The sequence below is a fragment of the Emydura macquarii genome, unplaced genomic scaffold, assembly GCF_026122565.2.
Source record: "Emydura macquarii macquarii isolate MOO-44397 ecotype Brisbane River unplaced genomic scaffold, CSIRO-AGI_Emac_v2 contig_450, whole genome shotgun sequence".
NCBI lineage: Eukaryota > Metazoa > Chordata > Testudines > Chelidae > Emydura > Emydura macquarii.
The window spans coordinates 12320269-12340307 of NW_027130587.1; the positions used below are offsets into that span (position 1 = coordinate 12320269).

Sequence of the window (20039 nt, forward strand, 5' to 3'; positions counted from 1 at the left end):
GGCTGCCACTTGCTGGCATGCGTGGTAATCATTTATGCCTGCATTATAGCATGACACCTGGAAAACTGATCTTCAAAGCACTGTTACGAACGCCGACTACTTAATCCTCTCAGCACTCCTGTGTGAGGGAGGAAGGTAGGTACGACATTATCCCTAGGTATGAGGGGAGGAGGGAGCAAGAGAGACATTCAATCGCTTGCCCTAGGGAAGCCGTGTCAGGGCTGGGATTAGAACTTGAGATCTAGCTACATCGCCACACATTGCATGGCAAAAGCTAACCAGCAGCCTTTGAGGTAGATACACGCACATCCCACCTTCCCTCCCAAACAGTGAAGGGGAAAGAACAGCTGACTGACGGGCCAGCTGTGTTTTGGCAGAGCTGCACTTGCAGGAAGGCAGTTACATTTAATAATGACCCTTAGCTAGCATCTCATGGCCACAAAGACTCCTTTCTCTCTCTGGCTGGCTGTTTGCCTGCTCCCTTTTCAAATCTTGCCTGAGGCGAGTGACACAGAGCTGCTGAGACGAGGTAAAGGGAAAGAAAGGAGGCTGGACAAGCAAAGGGAGAAGCAGTCTTGGAGGCTGGCTGGGGCAAGCCTGTGGAGGCTCCGTTGACAAGAAGGAGGGTAATGTGCACTGGATCCTGAAACAAACAGGAAGCCAGTGGAGTTGGGGAGATGTGGCCGTATGTCCTAGAATGCCTACAGCAGTGTGCCTTTCCTTCTAGTACCTGGTGCCTTCCTACGACCGCACCTTCCACCCCTGTCGGTGTGAGCAGTGGCTTTTGTGTCGTCTGGTGGGGCAGCCCAAGAGTTCCTCGTCCTCGCCTTCTTCCCCCCTCTCCGTTCACACATGCGTGTTCTCTCCCATCTGCTCTTGTCCAGTGTTGCTGTGTTTCCAGCCATGCACAGCGGGATCCCAGGTTAAAAATCCAAGGTCCTGAGCTTGTAGAGGCAACGTGAGATCACGGGCGGCACAGTCAGGCTGAGCTTGTTGGGTTGAACAGCCGGCTGTTCTAGCTGTCAGAGCCGGGCTGCCTTTCCTGGCTGGATGAGAAGGGAAGAGCTGCTGTGAGGTGGAGGAGGCTCCTCGGCCTTGCTCCAGCAAAGTGCCAAGGAGGTTGTGGAAAGTGGGCCGGTCCCTATTGACGGGTAGCCTCACTGCAGGTCCCCCACACCCCGGAGAGGGATGAAAATCCATAACTTCTTTGGTTTTGGGTCTCGAGAGGGCAAGCTGCTCGTTTCCCTAGGATTCTGGGTAGATACTTCTGGGAAGGTGGTAGGCTGCGTGCACAAATGAAGGTGAGTTCCTGCTTCTGGCTTGAAGGACAGAGGAATTACAGAAGCTCATCTTTGTTACGAGAGTTTTGATGAATCTGCCAGCGTGTGATCCGTGGACAAATGTGTGTCCAAGCAGATCAGGGTGGGCTGTGAGGTGCGTGGCCGCCGTTACACTTTGGCACGATGCTTGACTGAAAACAGCCTAGGAAAAGTTTTTTCTGGAGGTGCCTGAGCCTCTAAATGAAGGGAAAACTGTAACGACCCGTGACCAGTTAATGATCTCCCCAGCAGAACCAAATGAATCTGAGCATGGCTCCTTTTTCCTTTAATTCCTTTTGTCTGTTGGTTTGAATAGGCTAATAATAGCCGGCTATGCAGCTTATGTAAACCATCCTGGGTTTGCAGAGCTCAAGAATGGCCTAAATGACGTTTGAAACGTGGCAGAAGGGTTCGAGAGGAGCCTCGGCAGGCTAGCCATGCGAATCAAGACGGCTTTTTCTGTTGCTGGAGCTGCATGCTTGAAGACTGAATCTCCCCCAAGATGCAGTGTGGGCTGTACATGCATAGCACATTGTTGTGTAGGCAAAGCGGATTAGATGGGGAAAGAGCATCTGTTCCCAATTCTCCATTTTGCCACTTACATCCTTAAAAATCTGCCCCCCCCCCCCCCCCCCCCCGGCTTAATATTGTTGGAATATTCCCTTGTCTACTCTTTTCCGTTCCTTCACTGCTATCTAGCCATAGATGCCCAGTATCCTATGTGCACCGCTGCGTGGTTCCATGCATCAGAACCTCATTGGCTGATATCTTTGGGGGGTTAGAGGAGAAGCAGAGCAATGGGGGAATGTTTTTCCCCCCTCCACCAAGTCCAAGAGAGCATACAGGGAGGATTAAATCCTATCTCCCCAAACTCCTGAGAGTGCAGAGGGCCCACAAGTGTGCTAACGCCATCACCGCCTGCACCACAAAGGGGCAGGCTGTGGAGAGACCACGCCTGCTACAAAGCAGTGCTCCGTGTCCGCACTCCCTGTGGAGACATCCCTTGAAATGCAAAAATCTAATAACTTGCTGGCATGCTGCATTGGTAACGAGAGTGGCAGAGACACGTCTAACCCCCGTCTAGCCGTCATGTCCTTTCCGGATGCGGTTTGGGCACAGGGACAGGAGGAAGGTGGAGCTGAGAGTGTAACTTGTGTGTTGTTGTTGTTTGTTTTTTTCAATAAGGTCTCTCCCCAAGAGATGGTGCAGGAGATCCACCAAGTGCTGATGGACAGAGAGGACACCTGCCACCGGACCTGCTTCTCTCTGCAGCTGGATGGGAACGTCCTGGATAACTTTGCTGAGCTGAAAACCATTGAAGGGCTGCAGGAGGGGTCGGTGCTGAAAGTAGTTGAAGGCACGTCCTATACGCTTGGGGCCAGGGGAATAGTTTGAGTGATAGAAAAATTAAACCTCTGGATTGTCTTCCTACGGACTTGGTGCCAGTGAGGGCAAGGTCCTGGACTGACATCTCTGGAGATGTGGGGGGGGCCTCCACCAACCACTGCTGCCTCCTAGCCTTTAGTCCTCCCTTGTCAGGACCAATCCCCATGTTCAGAGGGTAGCTGAGTCTCCAGGGCCCGTTCACTCCTAGGCCCCTCTGGTGACAGGCCACAGGAATGTCAGTTGTGGAGGTGGTTCTTGCAATGTGACCTCTCTCCATGGCTGGGGACTGGACTGAGATTGAACTTATTTCATGCAGGCCACTGAGCATTCACCGGGGTGGGAGTAACTCTGTGTCGCCACCAGTCTGGGCTGGGTTTGCATCATTAGCCTGCAGGTGAAGGGCTAGGTAACCTGCAGACCACGGACTCCCAGGTAGCATCCACGAAAGGTGAGGTTGATAATGTAAAGCAAGCAGGCCGGGGGAGGACAGCCACTGCACAGTTGGGGGTACATCTGTGTCCAGTGAGCTTCAGCCAAATACACCAGGTATCCAGGGGAAAATGTCACGTAATGGCTGCCCCCCTCTACCTAGAGCAGAACACGCCGGCAGAACAGTGGGGAGTCTAATTCCATGCGGTGTCATCTTTTAAAGAACCTGGTCCTTGGAGTTTAGGCTCGTGGACTTTATTTGCTTCCCAAGAAAGGTTCCTGGATGCCTCTTTCTAGCACAGAAAGCTTACGGGTTACATAGGGCAGTGTGTGAGACCTACACACAGACAGAGGTGCCTTGTTACGCTGCACCATCAAGCCAGTTGATGGTGATTTGCCGGTTGCTCTTCGTGCTTTTAACAAGTTCCTCAGTAAGGACGAGCGACTTAGGCAGGAGAACGGCTGTGAAACGAAGTGCGTGAAATGAATCCCTGGCTGAACTCCCTGGACGTTAGCCCTGCGTGTGTGTAAAGACCGTTGATAGCCACAGTGGGTGTTAAGGGAGTAAACTGTTGTGATTCTGAGACTCTGTCTCTCCCTTCTGATGATCAGAGCCCTACACGGTGCGGGAAGCCAGGATACACGTGCGTCACATTCGGGACCTTCTGAAGAGCCTTGACCCGTCAGATGCTTTCAATGGCGTGGACTGCAATTCACTCTCCTTCCTGAGCGTCTTCACTGAAGGAGACCTAGGAGGTATGGCACAAAAGGCTCCCCTGGTGTGACAAACCCCTCCGGTGCAGTAGAAAATGCAGCCGTGCCACCACGCTGACTGCTCGCTCGGTTAAAGCTCTTGGTTTAATGAATGGAAGCCCTGTATCAATGGGGCCTGGGGTAAAATTCTGAGCATTTCTCAACACGCCTTCCTGATCTAAATCATTGTCAGGCAGTGGGGATCCAGGATGTGGCGTCCCGACCATGCGTTTCCTGGTTTAAACACAAATGGTCACCATCCTATGTCAAAATACACGAAGTATATATCCTTAAATCAGATTCTAATGGGCTCTAAAGCATCATTTTTCTTTCTTTGCCTGTCTGTAAATTTTTATTATTATTGCTGGAAATATTGTTCTGATGGTTACAGTGCGTGGGGTGAAATGGATGTTTCCCGATTAAAATCTAATCTGTCCAGACCTAATTATATTCATGCTGGGATGTTTTCTGTGTTGAGAAGCGCATCGGAAAGGTAGATGATATTATTTCTGGACACAGCAGCTTAGAAGGCAGAGGTAACCTTTCAAAGATCCTTTCAGCGGTGCTCAAGACGACTTTCAACAGGAGTTAAACGTCTTAACTCCTTTAGGCCACTTTGCAAACTGAATGCGTAATAAAAACCACCTCCTGCTCTCGTGCTAATGGCAGGGTGGAAGGGGGGGGAGCTGCCGGTTGTTTACACGGTTGGGGCAGCTAAAGTGTAGTTCTGAGAGACCGAACCGAGGGGGTCGATCCTGGAGGGGGAGGCAAGGAAAAGAATCCCATGTGGAAGATGCTGCACTGCACGCTGCCAGGCAGTCACTGTTTCAGCCCTGATCTGTCTGTCTGTTTGTTTAGACAGTGGAAAACGGAAGAAGAAAGGCACTGAGATGGAACAAATTGACTGCACCCCCCCTGAACATATCCTGCCTAGTGGCAAGGAGAGACCCCTCTGTGCCCTCCAGCCCCAGAACAGAGACTGGAAGGTAGAGTTGTTTTGCGTCTTTGAAGGTGGCTGTCCGGACCCCCCTGGAAGGGACACGGTCGGGGATTGGTGGTTGTACTGAAGTGAACTTTGGGACTTGCCCTGGATCAGTGCCTGAAGAACTAACACTGCTAGGCCAAAGGCATAAAGTTTAAGGTCCAGTGTTTTGCACACGAACTGCTTTACAGCAGCGACCCGTCTTCTTGAAAGGCGTGGGGTGGGAGGCAGAGCTTTTGTTTCTACCCCATGCGAATTCTAGGAGACTGGGATTTCAAATCGCTTTAGTCTAGTTACACTGGTGCTTCCCAAACCTTCCCCCTTGCATTCCAGCGCGGCTTTAGCAGCTGCTGTTTTGAAAACCGTTGCGTCAAGAAATCCATGCCTTGTGCTGTCTAACGCCATGGAGGGACTGGTCTTCAGCTGGGGCTACAGAGCTGCGCTCTGATGCGTGGGTGTGAGATGTAAATTATCACGTGGGAAAGGCTTGCCAAGTGCTTAGTTTGCCTGTACTTTCAGCACCGATAACTTGGCAAGCACCGGTCCTGGGACCAGGGAGGGGTGTCTGCCGATGGGTGTCTGTGTCCGTGATCGAACTTGCGTGTGGAAGTGTGTGCATTCTAACCACGTGAAGTGTGTTTTGAGATGGGGTATCAGGACTGATGGAAGGGCTCGTGCTGTGTGCTTCTCAGCCTTTGCAGTGCCTAAAAGTCTTGACCATGAGTGGCTGGAACCCCCCACCTGGCAACCGGAAAATGCACGGGGACCTCATGTATCTGTGCGTCATCACTGTGGAAGATCGACACGTTAGTATCACTGCCTCCACCAGAGGATTTTACCTGAATCAGTGAGTAAACAAGACACTCGTCCTCTCCCCAAGATAGTTTGCATTCCTTAAAATGAAGTGTGTCTTCGTCTTGGTAGTGAGTAACCTAATATAATTCAGCATTTATGCAAGATCCTAGCTCAGTCCAGTATGGCAGTGCCTATTGGGTCAAGCCTGGTATCCTTCCTCAGCAGTAGACAACTGCCTGGCGCGTTAGAAGAAGGTAACACTTCCTATTCTGCTCCAAGCTAATTGTGCAGTGCTGTTTGAAATGGGAGGCAATTCCTTCCTGACCCCTGTGGTGGTCATCTTATGCCCTGAAACGTATGTTTGACCCCAGCCTTGCAAAATCTAGCAGTTCACCGGCCCACACGTGGATTCTATTTGCCCACCCTTTACCATGACTGTAGATGGTGTTAAATAATGAGAGCCGTGACTCGGGCTCCTAAGTGCTACGTTAATGCAAATAATAAATATAGTAATATTCTGATTGGGTTGTACTTGCTGTAGGTGAGCAGAATTTTGCAAGGCTAGCTCATCTCCTTGGCGAACGTAACTGATGGGTTGGAAGATTGTAAGATCATGATTCATGGAAAAAATTGCAGTCAAAACTAGAACAAAAAACCCTTTGCTAAGGAAGAGAACATAAAAGTTGAGCGTGTCTGTGTCCTGTTGCCCTTCAGAGGGAGGGAGAGCTACTGAGACCAGTGATCCATATGATCAAAACACTGGAGAAGCTCTGCCCTGTGAAATCCACTCTTCAAGCTGGAAGAGACAACATAACCCCATTAGAATCTGATAGTGGCAAGATTCCAGGCAAGATTTGCTGCCCCATCTGTCAGGATGTGGGCTGAAGAATGCTGATTGTGTTTTTAAGTGGAGGGACTTTCTGGTTCTCAAAGGAGCCTGTTACAGCCTATCCGACTGGGTAGAGAATATGTCATAAAGGTCTCTATTTTGCAAATCCTGTGGGTTTTTTTCCTTCATGTTGAGCCATTTCATACATTGTGTAAATTAAAAGCTGCCGAAATGCTGCTGCCTTATCTTGACAAGAGTGTGCTATTTTTATCTCTGACATAACAAGAGCTTCTTTCTCTTTACAGGTCGACAGCATACAATTTCAATCCTAAACCTGCCAATCCCAGTTTTCTCAGTCATTCCCTGGTGGAACTCCTTAACCAGATCAGCCCGACCTTCAAAAAAAACTTCTCAACGCTGCAGAAGAAACGGTAGCAGCAGTATTTCCATGTTTAGTTGCCTTGGGTGTTCCAATTGGTTAAATTGCACGGTGTGAGACTCAGATATTTGGCTGGCTGTCAAGGGGATTGGATGGTGCTGTCTGTCTCATAAAGCCAGGTGTTGACTGCAACATTCTCTGCTTCATTCAGAAAGTGATTTGCCCTGGGTTACTCAGCAAGTCACTGACAGAGCGGTGCGTGGAACCCAGGAGTCCTGACACCTCATCCCCCTTGATAGTTTTTCCTGAAACCATTAGACAATTCTCCCTGAGAGCATGTAAACATATTAGCACAAATGGGTGGTTCGTAAATCAAGAGGGGAATAATTTTTCCATGTGATGTGCATTGTGGCTGGAACTTCTACATTTCTTGTCACGGCACTGATCAGAAACCTAATGTCCGTGCTTGTGTACAGGGTTGGGTTCCCAGGAATGGATGGGAAAGAGACGCCTTTTCTTTTTTCCTTGGGAGCTTAACCTCCAGTAAGAGTGGGACAGGAGGAACAAATGCCCTCCAGAATCTGCAGTTGTTTGCGTGACCTGGAACAGATACCTTCTTATAATTGGCATGCCTACCCAGTCACCAAAGAGTTAATATAATGTGCCGCTGAGCTCTGTAACAGTCCTTGATTGCCCTAATCAGTAGGTGTTCTTGCACTGGCATAAAGAAATAAGACTAAAACCGGTAGAATAGGAGGAAAAGTATCACACGGTGATTTTGTTTAAAATAACTCCTCCCCTGTCCATTACAAACCTGCAAACACACACACGTGTGAATTTCCTGTAATTGTCTAACTTTTATTTTTTATTATTACACTCGCTGATTGTTTTATACCCCCTGTACTTGCTACAGGGACCCACTTACTCTGCTCCCAAACAAAACCTGCCATTCTTTGGAGAGTCCACTTAATGAACTGCCTGGACTCTGCAGGATATAAATTGACAGGCACAATTGTATGGCTTTCAAAAATCCAGCATCTGGTCTCATTAAGTAGATGAAAGTGACACTATACGAAGGCTAGAAATTAGCCGTGGCCTGAAACCCACCACTGTGACTATCTGGCCATTTAAGAAATGGTTAGCCTGTTGAGCCAGAAATGAGTACAGATGGGATTCTGACACCTGCTGAGAGCAGAGAAGCTACACAAAAGGCCATTAGGTGAGCCTCGCTTTTTCGCTTCACTGGTGAATATGCTCTATTTTAGAACACAATCCATATGGGCCAAGGCTTAGCACGAGCAAAATCCTAGCTCTGACATACAGAACTAGCTTGAATTATCACAGCTGTAAGATGGTGGGGAGGCGTGTGTGTCGGGGGGACTGGAGAATTTCCTCCACACAAAAGCTATCTTGGTTCCAAGAAAAAGACTGAATTAAATGTACCAAAGCCCGGTTTATTCTCCAGGTTGCCGTTGGGCTTTAAGCCAGTTTTTAAGGAAATGGCCAATTCTGAGCACTGATATAGATCAGATGACATTTCTTATAACTGCCGAGCTGGTTGTGTTCCCTTTGTAGGACTGGCTGGCTGATGTCGGTTCTTGTTCATGAGCTTTTGTTGGGGAGGAGGAGAATTCTTGTTGTGTTCTCCAAATCTAAAGCTTCCTTCAGTGGAAATAATCTGATAGCTGTGAACTCCTGCCTAGGGTTCAGAGACACCCCTTTGAAAGGATAGCCACCCCCTTCCAGGTGTACAGTTGGACGGCCCCGCAGGCAGAGCACGCCATGGACTGCGTGAGGGCAGAAGATGCTTATACTTCGAGGCTGGGTTACGAAGAGCACATCCCTGGACAGGTAGATCTAGCTGCACTCTGTATTACTGTTGATGATGACGATCATACTCTTACTGCCTTGCATAAAGAGAACTGAAAATTGCTTACCAAGGAGTTACAACCTCCCGGCATCCGTGTGAGGTGGGGAGAATGAATATCCTCATCTTGCGGTTGGCGGGATTGAGACACACAGCTGCCAAGTGTCTTGTGCCAGGGGTGTCTCAGAGCCAGGGCTCCTGACAATCTAGCTGCCTTCTCCAGCCACGAAATTTGCCTCCTGTTCTGCCACCTGAGTAGAATTATTTTGCAGCTCAGATCATAACTTTGCTTGCACCTGGACATCGTTTGAGAAGTATCTTTTGCAGCACGTGTGGTTTTTCTTCCCCAAAGGTTCAGGCCCTGATCTTGCAAAGATTTATACCCATGTTCAGCTTTACTCAACTGTGAGTAATCCCACTGACGTCAGCAAAACTACTTTCAGTGCACAAAATTAGACTTCTGCAGAACTCTCTGCAGATCAGGACCTGAATGACTGGCTAGTTCTCCCTCAAAAGTAGCTCTGAGTGCTTCTCCTGACACAGCCGTCAGGTGTTAGATTTACGATTGACGGCTCTGGTCCGAAGAATGTTGGAAGTTCGTTAGAGTTGCAAAATTTTGATTCTCTGCCCATTTGTAATGTAACTAAATCTCAGGACGCTGGCTAATTAATTCAGCATCCCATTCCTGTGAAATCCCCTAAGCTGCACTGTGTATCCGGAGCAATGCGAGACCTATCACAACTTGCAGTTTAAATGAACTTCAGTTGTGAGCGTTTTGCCGCTGCTGCTGTTTGAATTTCTTCTTAAATGCCATGCCGCTCTGACTTCGTTTGTCTGTCTAATCTGGAGTGGGGGATGCAAACTAGCACATAAACGATAACCGCCAACCTGCCCCCTGCCCTGTCTCACCTGTGGCTTGCCCCTTTCAGACCAGAGACTGGAACGAGGAGTTGCAAACCACACGCGAGCTACCGCGCAAGAACCTGCCAGAGAGGCTGCTGAGAGAACGGGCCATTTTCAAGGTAATCTTGGGGCAGGGGGATTAGACACACGTTGTAGGTAATCCATTCCCAGTCCAGTTAGAGCCCCACCCTGGGTTGACTGAGCGCTTCACTCGGGTATGTTGGTTTAATCTTTATAAACCCAGATGCTTTGCTAGAGGCTTCTGAGATGAGGACCAGGAGCTTTGTCTTCATCTTTTTCTCCATCTCCCAAGCTGCTGGGAGAGACCTGATCTCCCTGCCCTGCCAGCCGCGACACAGGCTCCTCCCTGCCAGGCGCAGCGGCTGCTGTATGCCGCCCGAACTTCTTTTGACAGGGCGGGTCAGGGATTAGCGCCTGACCTAGTCCCGTGGGTCAGGTAGTTTCCCACCGTAGCACCCAAGCGGCCAAACTGAAGCCGAAGAAACTGGGCCCGGTCCGTAAGGTATTTAGTTTGAAGTATCAGCCAGACTTTGCGAGGGTGGAAACCGGCCTGTTTGCCGTGGGTAATCGTGAGGTGGTGGCCGAGGAGATGAGCGAGCAGGTGCTGGGACGACAGGGGCAGCGGGGAGCCTTGTCTCTTTACCCAGCTCTCTCTCATGACTGCCTTCATGCTTCCCTTCCATGCTCAGGTTCACAGCGACTTCACTGCAGCCGCTACCAGAGGAGCCATGGCCGTCATCGACGGCAATGTCATGGCCATCAATCCCAGTGAGGAGACCAAGATGCAGATGTTCATCTGGAACAACATTTTCTTCAGCCTGGGCTTTGACGTCCGCGACCACTACAAGGACTTCGGGGGAGACGTCGCCGCCTACGTGGCCCCCACCAACGACCTCAACGGGGTGCGGACCTATAACGCGGTGGACGTGGAGGGGCTGTACACGCTGGGGACCGTGGTGGTGGATTACAGAGGTTACAGGGTAACGGCACAGTCCATTATCCCGGGGATCTTGGAACGGGAGCAGGAGCAGAGCGTCATATACGGGTCGATAGACTTTGGCAAGACGGTGGTCTCACACCCCAAGTACCTGGAGCTGCTGGAGAAAACCAGCAGGCCCCTTAAGATCCAGAAGCACAAAGTTCTGAACGACAAGAACGAGGAGGTGGAGCTGTGCTCGTCCGTGGAGTGCAAGGGCATCATTGGCAACGACGGACGCCACTACATCCTTGACCTGCTCCGCACCTTCCCCCCCGACCTGAACTTTTTGCCTATCCCAGGGGAGGAGATGCCGGAAGAATGTCAGAAAATGGGCTTCCCCAAGCAGCACAGACACAAGCTTTGTTGCCTCAGGCAGGAGCTGGTTGATGCCTTTGTGGAGCACAGGTGAGCTGAGCAGACTTTCTGTCCCACCCCGCCCTCCGGGGTGACGTTGACAGAGGCCAGAACGCATGCTGGATTGTTCCGGAGACGCCGCAGGACCTGCAGGCGGCAGCGTCTCAGCAAAACTTCCATTCTTGTGCAGCTAATGTTTTCTTCCCTTTATCCCCCTGGTCCCGCACGGGCAGTTATAAAAACTTAACTAGTGAGAGATTAAAACGGGGGCTTCCGAAAGGGTTCTGGGGAGCCAGGGAAGGACATCCGGCTTTTAATCTCCAGTTCTTTCTCTGCACATTCAGTATCAGGGTGATCAGAATGATGCGGCTCCTGTAACACCAATCTTCCAAGGATCTCCGAGCACTTTAGACACTCCCGGAGCCCCTTGGAGGCAGGAAAGGGTTATGTACATGCAGGGATCACTGCAGCCTCCAGGGTGGAAAGCAGCAGCTGCTTGATGTAGCTTTCTGTTTAGGTGAGGAAACAAACGAGCACCAGACCCTGTTGCAACTGCAAGAGGTTGGGAACCACCTGAGTGGCCGTGCGGCACTGAGGTTAACACGTCGGCGTCAGTGTGGTGTTCAGTGACCACATGTGGCCAGAATCTAGATTCCACTCTGCTAGGGCAGCCCTCGCCCTGTTGCTGTGCTGAGACGCAGCTTCGGTGCTGAGGTGCACCACTTCCTGCTACAGCGAGGTGTTCCCCTGAACTGCTCTGTTACAGGCCTGATCGAGGTCCTGCCAGTCATTGCCCCGTGTAAAGTAGGTAAAACCCCGTCTGGTAGGGTCTTGGGGAAGTGCTGCTACTGGACTTTGTGATATCAGAATCTGGAGGCAAAGGGGGTTCCCACCAGGAAGCAATGTACCGACTGTGGGGAGTTAATTTCCCAGTTAATGATGACCAACGAAAAATGCAGCCTCCGTAAGGCCAGTCGTTAATGCAGCTGAGCAGAGGGCCAGTGTCCTGTCTGTGGTCAGGTGTCGTATTGCTCTGGTAGCTGAGAAGTGGACTCTGGCGTGCTCTTGCAGACGGGTTTCTGATAGTCAGTCTTTAGCCACTGATCTGATGCCGGTTAGAGAAAGGGCAAGTCTTTTGTGTGATCGCAGAGCCTGGTTGTCTTGCTCATCTGTGGTTATTTCGCTGACTGCTGTGTTCAGTTAGATCTCTTCTTTCCCCTCCTGTAGATATCTCTTATTCATGAAACTGGCTGCTCTGCAGCTGATGCAGCAGAAGGCCAGCAAGCAGGAGAACTCCAGCGTGCTGGAAAACGGGGCCTCCCCAGAGAACGGAACGGGGGGAAGTGAGAAATCTGAATTAGACGACTGTAAAATGGAGGAGAACGTGAACGGATTAGATCAGGTTAAAGAGCTCGCAGAGACCATTGCATCTGATGACAGAACAGGTACCCACCCCTCCCCATGCACCAGAAATGGCCCAGACTTCTCTCAGTAACTTTTGGATTGGATCACTAATCAGAATGGCTTCAAGTTGGTGGGGGACAATAAATGACCACATGCCATCCCTCAGACTGGAGTGTCTTGCCTTCCCCAGTACTAGCACTTGAGTATTTACATGGCACTGTTCACGCGCTAATAAAATTAACCCTTGTGGTATGCCTGGGCAGGGATTAGGTGAGTGTTCCCACCGCCCCTTAAACACCATGAGACCATGTCAGTGCTGGGATTAGAATGTGCGAGTCTCCTGTCTGCAGCCCCCTAGACCATGCCACTGAGAATATGAGCGAGATAATATCTTATATTGGACCAACTTCGGTTGGTGAGAGAGACAGGCTTCTGAGCTGCCCAGAGCTCCTCATTGGGTCTGGGAAGGGTGCTCAGAATGTCACAGCTAAATACAAGATGGAACAGGTGTTTCCCAACACTGCATACTGAGAATACTGTAGCTTTCATTAGGAATATCTTTGCCATGCTATTGTGCACTTAGACTGGTATTGTCAATGGGGCTGAGGGGGAGAGGCACCTGGATCCCATCCAAAATCAATGGGAATCGTGCCGCCGACAAAGTCCCAGTGTTTTTGTTTTGTTGCAGTGGAGAGATGCACTTTCCCTCCCGTACTCTGTGCTCTTGTCTGGGTTTTGTGCTCTCTATCTATACCCAAAAAACATTGCACTGCCAAATGCTTTACAGAGCATTTGGCAGAGCCGAGCAGCAACATCGCTCCTCAATAATTAAACTTGTCTCTTTCTTTAATCTCCACTGTTGGCTGCCTTTGGAATCTGTGTTACTTTACCAAGTCTGTCTGTCTCCTTCCTTCTCCAGTGGATCCCAAAAGCAGAGAGGTGATTCAAAATGCCTGCAAAGCCGTGGGCTCCATCAGCAACACCTCGTTTGACATTCGGTTTAACCCGGATATCTTCTCGCCAGGTAGGGGCGCAGAGAGATGGCTTGGAAACCGTTCTGTGTAGAGCAGCCTGGAATCTCTTTCGTCTCTCGCTGACAGGCACAGGGCGTGGTGCAGAGTTCTCCACGCTGCTGCGCAGAAAGATGCGATGTAGTCGTTTGCCACGTTTGAGCTACCAAGCAGACGTTGAGTTGTCTCCCACCAGTAGTCCACAAAACACTTGCTGGTGGTCTGAAGAATGCTGGCAGGGTGCCTGGGGCTGGCTTTCCATCACCCCAGCTGCTAGACCACATGAATAAAAGAGGGAAAAAAACACATTAAACGCTATCCTAATATTTTCCATGTAAACAATTGTGGGGGGAATGTCACATGGCCACTATTTGATTCTCCCCAGTGCGGGAAGGCGGTGGTTCTAGCAGATCACAAACGAATGGTTGTGAGCCGATCGCAGCACATTCATACGAGTCCAGATCCTTGTGCGTGTCTATTGGGGACCAAATCAGAGTTTAGCTGCTGTATACTCTTCCTGAGTGCTATGTTCTCTTTTGGGGGGCAGGGTGTCCTGTTCCCATTGCCTGAAACAGGAGCTGCGCATCACAGTCAAAGGCAGAATTTGACCCTATATCTTCACCTGGGTATAAATGCAGTAGAAGGAGTGTTCAGCTGAAATACACAAGCACCTTTTTAATGCTGATGGGGAAGTCAAGGCTGCTGCTGACTCTGCATGGGGTGGCAGCTTAAAGGAGGTTATTTTAACCAGGATCCATCAGATGGAAGAGCTGAAGGAGCTACTAGTGCTGGCAGAATTTGTCAGTCCTTCTGACAAGACATGCCCCCTCTCGTTTCACTGACTCTTCATTTTAGCCCTGTAAGTGTGCACAGCGCTTTGGAATTGGTACAGCGTGCCAGACAAAGACAGGGCTCTTGTCTTTAAGGTTTCCATTCTAAAAGAATGAGTGGGTACAGAACAGAGCAAAGCAGCCTGAACAAAGGCCGCATGGGTCATGGTTCTTCTAGCTGACATGCTCCACAGAATAGATAGGTCTTAAGGAGCGTCTTTAAAGCAGGAAAGGGCGAAAGCACTTCCATTTATTGCCACCTGCTCTTGTACATATATTTTGTGATTTAGGGTTTTTTCTGTCCTTCCTTTTCTCAGATCTTCAATTTCCTTCCTAGGTGTTCGTTTCCCGGAGTCCAGCAAAGAAGAAGTGCAGGATCAGAAGCAGCTATTAAAGGATGCTGCTGCTTTCTTACTTTCATGCCAAATCCCAGGCTTGGTAAGGAATTGGTGGTCGGGCTGATATCCGCCATAAAATCTTGCCTCCGAGCTGGCCAGCCAGCGCAGCTGTGCAATTATTTCTCCTCTTAACACTTTGATTCTAGTGCTGGCAAACGGAAGTTGTGCAGTACAATGAACAGTGTAAACATCTCTGGTGGTGCAAAGAGAAGAGGGGTTTTCTCTTTTGCAGCCCGTTCTTTCGAAGGAAAAATGGGCCAATGAACAAAGAACTTGATCAACATTATTTATAAATCTTTAGTAAGGGATGGAGCCACTAAATGCCATATGTCCAGAAAAAGCCACGTGAGTCACCCAGTCTGATCCTTGGCATCCTGGATATCTTACTGTGTAATTAAGTTTTGAATCTGCTAGTGACTAGATTCTCTTGGAATGCCGTCAATTGCCCTTACTGTCAAATATATTCCTTATGTATAGTTTAAATTCCTCCCACCGTAAGCTTCACCCTACTACCCTCTTCTGACGCTGTGAAATAATCTTCTTTCAGTTATAGTATCATGGAAATTGCAAATGGAACAGACCTATCGAATCACCCAATCATTATTCCACCAGTGCAGGGCATTGCTTCCTTGGAATGGATTAAACTCAGACCATGTCATGTCTGCAGACAAGAACTTCTGTTCAAAGCTGAACATACACTAAATGCAGTAGAGAGAAAGCTATGTAAATGCAATGCTAAGATGCACTGGAAAATACACTGTAATCTCAAAAATGCAACAGTGACCATACAGTCTGCAGTCACCTCACACTGACCCTGCATGCTTTGAAGGTGACTTAAAAAAAATTCACAACCCAACAAAAACGACGACAAACTAGGCTTGTGCCTTTTCTTTTTGATAAAAATGAAAAGCCTGTGGAGGGGTTATTTTTTTTTAAGGTTTCTTTTTCTGATTTTTAATGTAAGAAATATCAGGAATGACAGGTCTGCTGTTTCCTGGTGGCATTTTTTGTGGGGGTGCAGGAGCTGCAGAGGGCAAATACTTGTCTGTGTGGTGTGCAATCATGCTATCATTGAAGTGAATCTTTAAAGCTCTCTCTTCTCCAAAGTACCTCATTAGTCGCTGGAGTTGACTAAGAGGGAAATAATCAATGAATGATCAATCTCTTCCTGTATCAATTGCTTGGCTTTCACACGCTTCTGGTGTCATAATTCCACTGGGTCAGTATTCAGCGTAACCTTCGAGACTCAAAACTCGAATCTTCAAACAAACAAAAATATTTGAACAAAAATCACCCCGCCTTTATACCAGAATCAGAACGGGGAGGGGGGGCGCCACAGGCTCAATTCTTTTTCTTTGTAAAATACTTAGTCTACAGTGAGCAGCCTAATTAGTGATAAAAAAAATACTGCAGAACTGTGTATGTGTGGGCGAACTAGGTGACAGACTTGTATAGAACTGCTGTGTACACACTTCCCACCCGTTCTTAATATGTGAAGGGAGCCTGCATAACTGTTTAAAAATCAAGGGGACACATTTACATCATCCGCTGTACTTCACAACTTCCATTTGCCATCACTAGAATCCCAAATCACCCCCCGCACCACCTCTTTTTGTTGTTGTTGTTGTCGTCCCATCCCTAGTGATTTGTAGAGAGCCCGGGAATTGCGGTCTCCCCTCCTGTCTACCGAAGGAACGAACTAGCCCTTGTTTCTCCCTGTTCCTTCATTCATGGGTTCATGCTTGCAGGTGGTTGGGTAAGCAGCTCCTGGCCGGGTGCATTTGCCTAACCCTGCCTGACACAACCGTGCTCCTCCAGCCACGGGCGTGCCCGGTCTGTGCCTGGATTCCTGGCAGAGGAAGGGAGGACGCTTGTCAGATGGAGCTTCTGAAAACCCTGTTGGGGGCAGTGGTTTCTAGGCGCCCCAGTCAGGGATCAGGGCCCCGCACGCTAGACCCCTCTTCCTCTGCCCCCCAAAAACAGATCGTTGCTCTGTCTGAAACATAGAGCGCAGTCTGAGAAAGGGGTTCCTGTAACGTCCGTAGAGGCCAGAAAGGCTCAGCACCCAGTAGCTCCCACTAGGGACAATGCTAGCTAACGGGTGCTGGGCACTTTTGAGCACCCGGCTCTAAGTGCCCCCATTCTGGCTGGGGGCTCCAGCACCCGTGAGCTCTCGCTGGCCCAGATTTCAACGAGGGGTTTTCCTTAAGGGCCCTTCTGTGGCCAAAAGTCTGTCCAGACCTAAGCTCCATGTGCTCTGCAGGTGAAAGACTGCCTTGATCACACCGTGCTCCCAATGGACGGCGCTACATTAGCCGAGGCCATGCACCAGCGGGGCATCAACATGCGCTACCTAGGCAAAGTAGTTGATTTCATCGCCAAGACCCCTGCCCGCGCACAGCTGGATCACATCTATGTAAGCATTGGGTTTCATTGCAGCTTGTCACTTAAGCTGCCGCTGGGATAATGGGACCTGGCCAGATTCCAACTCGGCTAAATGCGTTCCGTCAACCTCCGTGTGAAAATAAACAACCAGCCTTTAAAACCAAACCAAAAAAGCCCTTGATGGGCGGGTGGAAGGTTTTACTCCCAAGTTTCTAACTGTTTTAATTGTGGTTCGGGAGGATAGATGCCCTGGGGGTCTGTAAAGCACTTTGGGGTGAAAGGCATTGCTGATTGGTCCAAGAGAGCATGCATTTTTCAGGCCACACAGGGCCCCGAAAGTCCAGAGGAGCCTGGATTGAATGGGAAGAATGTTACTTGCGATGGGTCAGGTTGTTGTGTTGGGACCTGATTCTGCCGCCCGGGCTCCCATTGAGTAGTGAGTACTTTGCTCCAGGGATGTCCCATTAGAACGTAGTAGTTCTTGAAAGCCCCGATCCTTAACTGGGGCTTTACGTGCTACCCTCCCATCCTGAAAAAAGGGTCCTTCCCCTTTTCCCCCAATGAGTTTACAGTCAAAATAATTTGCAGAGCATGGTACAACTCCACAGTAGTAACGATTGCAGAATTGGGCCCTTTGTCAATATTGACCAAAATACAGCTGAAAGCAAAGTGTATGGTGGTGGTTTTTGTTTGGTTTTGGTTTTGTTCCCCTCTATTGACTGACTTTTTTAGTCCCTGCTCTTTATTCCTTTGGGCAGAAAATTGGAATCAGCGAATTGATCACTCGATCCGCCAAACACATCTTCAAGACATACCTTCAGGTACGAGCAGCTGTCTAAAGTCATGCCGTGTGGTGTCCTCGTTAATGGCTTTTCAGAAATAGAAGCTGTTTTAAATTTGTTTCTCATTAGGTAATTCATGGATGTTGCCTAGCAACTGGAAGTACCTCTCATTAGGCCTAATATAGGTACAGACCTGGGTATAAGGGAAAACAAGTTTCCACTCGAAAGAAGCACTCCTAGAGGCTGATCATTCATGCTTTTCTGCCCCAGAATCTCACTGATTACACTGAAGGCTTTTAAGAGTGAAATCACGGCTTGTCTTGCCTGTAAATTGCTTTCTCCACTTAAGCAAACAGTCGTAATTTTGACCTCCTGAGATGCTTGTTTGTTACATGAACTCTTGGACATGCAACAATGCATTTGGCTTTATGCGAGAAGCAATAAAATCTGTGTCATAAGCATTCCACATTAGAGTCTCCAGATCCCAAATAATGGTTCAAAGGGCTGGGGTTGGAGGGAATGAAGTTTTACAGAAATTGGGAATGACTTTTTGCTTCGTGCGTGCTTGTTCCGTGGCTCGGAGACACGCTGTCCTTGCAAACCTTCCCTCCGCCTCTGTTGGGCACCACGATGATATCTGCAGGAAGGAGGGGCCTGGATTTCCAATAGAGTTGGGTCAGATGGATGCATAAGTAACATGGAAAAGGGCCCTGCAACTGACTTCAGTGTCTTGCTACAGGGTGTGGAGCTGTCCGGCTTATCGGCAGCCATCAGTCACTTCCTCAATTGCTTTCTAAGCTCCTTCCCGAATCCAATTGCCCATCTCCCTGCTGATGAGCTGGTCTCCAAGAAGAAGAATAAGAAAAGGAAAAACCGGAACCTTGGAAATGCTGATAACACTGCCTGGGCCAGCATGACCCCTCAGGAGTTTTGGAAGAACATTTGTTCCGAGGCAAAGAACTACTTTGATTTTAATCTCGAATGGTAAGTAGAACAATTTCCTTTCTCTCCTTCTCCTTGTGCCTGATTTCTCTCTCTCCCCCAATGTCAGTAGCTTTATTGCGATTGGTGCCTGTATTGCTTATAAAATCCCGGAAGAGTTGGAATCAGACTTTTAAAAAGCTTAAGTAGCAGATGGAAAGAGGCAGATGTAGGGGAGGGAGCTGAACTAGAATTACAGGTGGACATTTAAAATGAGATCAGAGATGTCCAGGAAGGCTGATTCTGCCCAAGCTGTGGAGGAGGTAGGGCAAAGGATAGGAGTGGGGTCAAGAATCCAGCACGAGATGAGCAGAGGCAGAGAGGAGACTAGATACTTAATGGCCATGCCTTAGACAGGAGTGAAGTCTATGGATGTTCCTAATAACAAGGACAGCTCTTCGCTAGATTCTGAAATGAAGCGGTTGTCGGTGATGTAAGAGGAATAAAACCCATGACTGACGTTACGTTTTTCAAAACAACCACCCCCCCACACATGATTTAAATCCTAATTAGCTAGTTGAACTCACAGTTCTCTCACTGAGATCAGAGAAACAAGATTTTTACCAAAAATAAGGAACAGGTTGACTCAAGCAGCCCTGTGGCTAACACTTAAAGTGGGGGAAGGAAAAAGATGCATGTAGGACTGAAGTAAACTAGTGTGGATAGACCCAGCACTCTGGGGCTTCAGCAGGAAAGCTCCTTGCTTGCTGAGATTGTTTCATTGTACCTTCTTAATTGATGACCTCCTAACTGTACGGGGAGGAGTGCTTCAAACACTCCCTAGGTGGATATACTCTTGAGTGTAAACTTCCCCTGAGCTCTCACCTGACTCTTTTGCAGTGAGAATGTTGACCAAGCAGTGGAGGTATGTAACCTCCAGAAAATCACCCTCCTACGTGAAATCTCCCTCAAAACTGGAATCCAGGTGAGAGCCAAATCCTCCCTCTTTCTTGCCTTCAGTCACTTTCTGTAGTGGAGGAAGTTCACTAAAATGATGTATATGTTGATGCCATCACAAGGTCTTTCAAAAGATGATTCCTACCCCTCGCCCTTCACTCCTCCCATGGATTTAGAGCTGAAATGCTAATACTAGCCTTACAAAGGGATTTGTATTAGTTCCATTAAGGATAACCATGCTACGTATAAGAAGATTGGTCTGCTCCAGTCTGGTAATTCCTGTGTCTAGTCCTGTCTCAGTGGTCCCACATAATACAAAGTGAAATCACTGCTCTTAGGGGGAATAAGCTAAACAT

General features: G+C 48.9%; 1 protein-coding gene across 3 annotated transcripts in view; it reads left to right on the forward strand.

Moving 5' to 3' along the window:
- CLUH (clustered mitochondria homolog) overlaps positions 1-20039 on the forward strand; it is a 51610-nt gene that overhangs the window by 20296 nt on the left and 11275 nt on the right. For 2 of the 3 annotated variants that reach the window (XM_067538014.1, XM_067538013.1), the window contains exons 3-17: positions 2505-2676; positions 3747-3890; positions 4746-4873; positions 5562-5716; positions 6799-6924; positions 8576-8723; positions 9669-9761; positions 10353-11047; positions 12224-12441; positions 13320-13424; positions 14578-14678; positions 16902-17054; positions 17782-17844; positions 18545-18789; positions 19627-19711. In XM_067538014.1, the coding sequence (XP_067394115.1) occupies positions 2505-2676; positions 3747-3890; positions 4746-4873; positions 5562-5716; positions 6799-6924; positions 8576-8723; positions 9669-9761; positions 10353-11047; positions 12224-12441; positions 13320-13424; positions 14578-14678; positions 16902-17054; positions 17782-17844; positions 18545-18789; positions 19627-19711 (2631 nt within the window). Of the gene's footprint in view, positions 1-2504; positions 2677-3746; positions 3891-4745; positions 4874-5561; positions 5717-6798; positions 6925-8575; positions 8724-9668; positions 9762-10352; positions 11048-12223; positions 12442-13319; positions 13425-14577; positions 14679-16901; positions 17055-17781; positions 17845-18544; positions 18790-19626; positions 19712-20039 lie in introns of those variants that run through there. The other variant, XM_067538015.1, reaches the window with a different exon arrangement.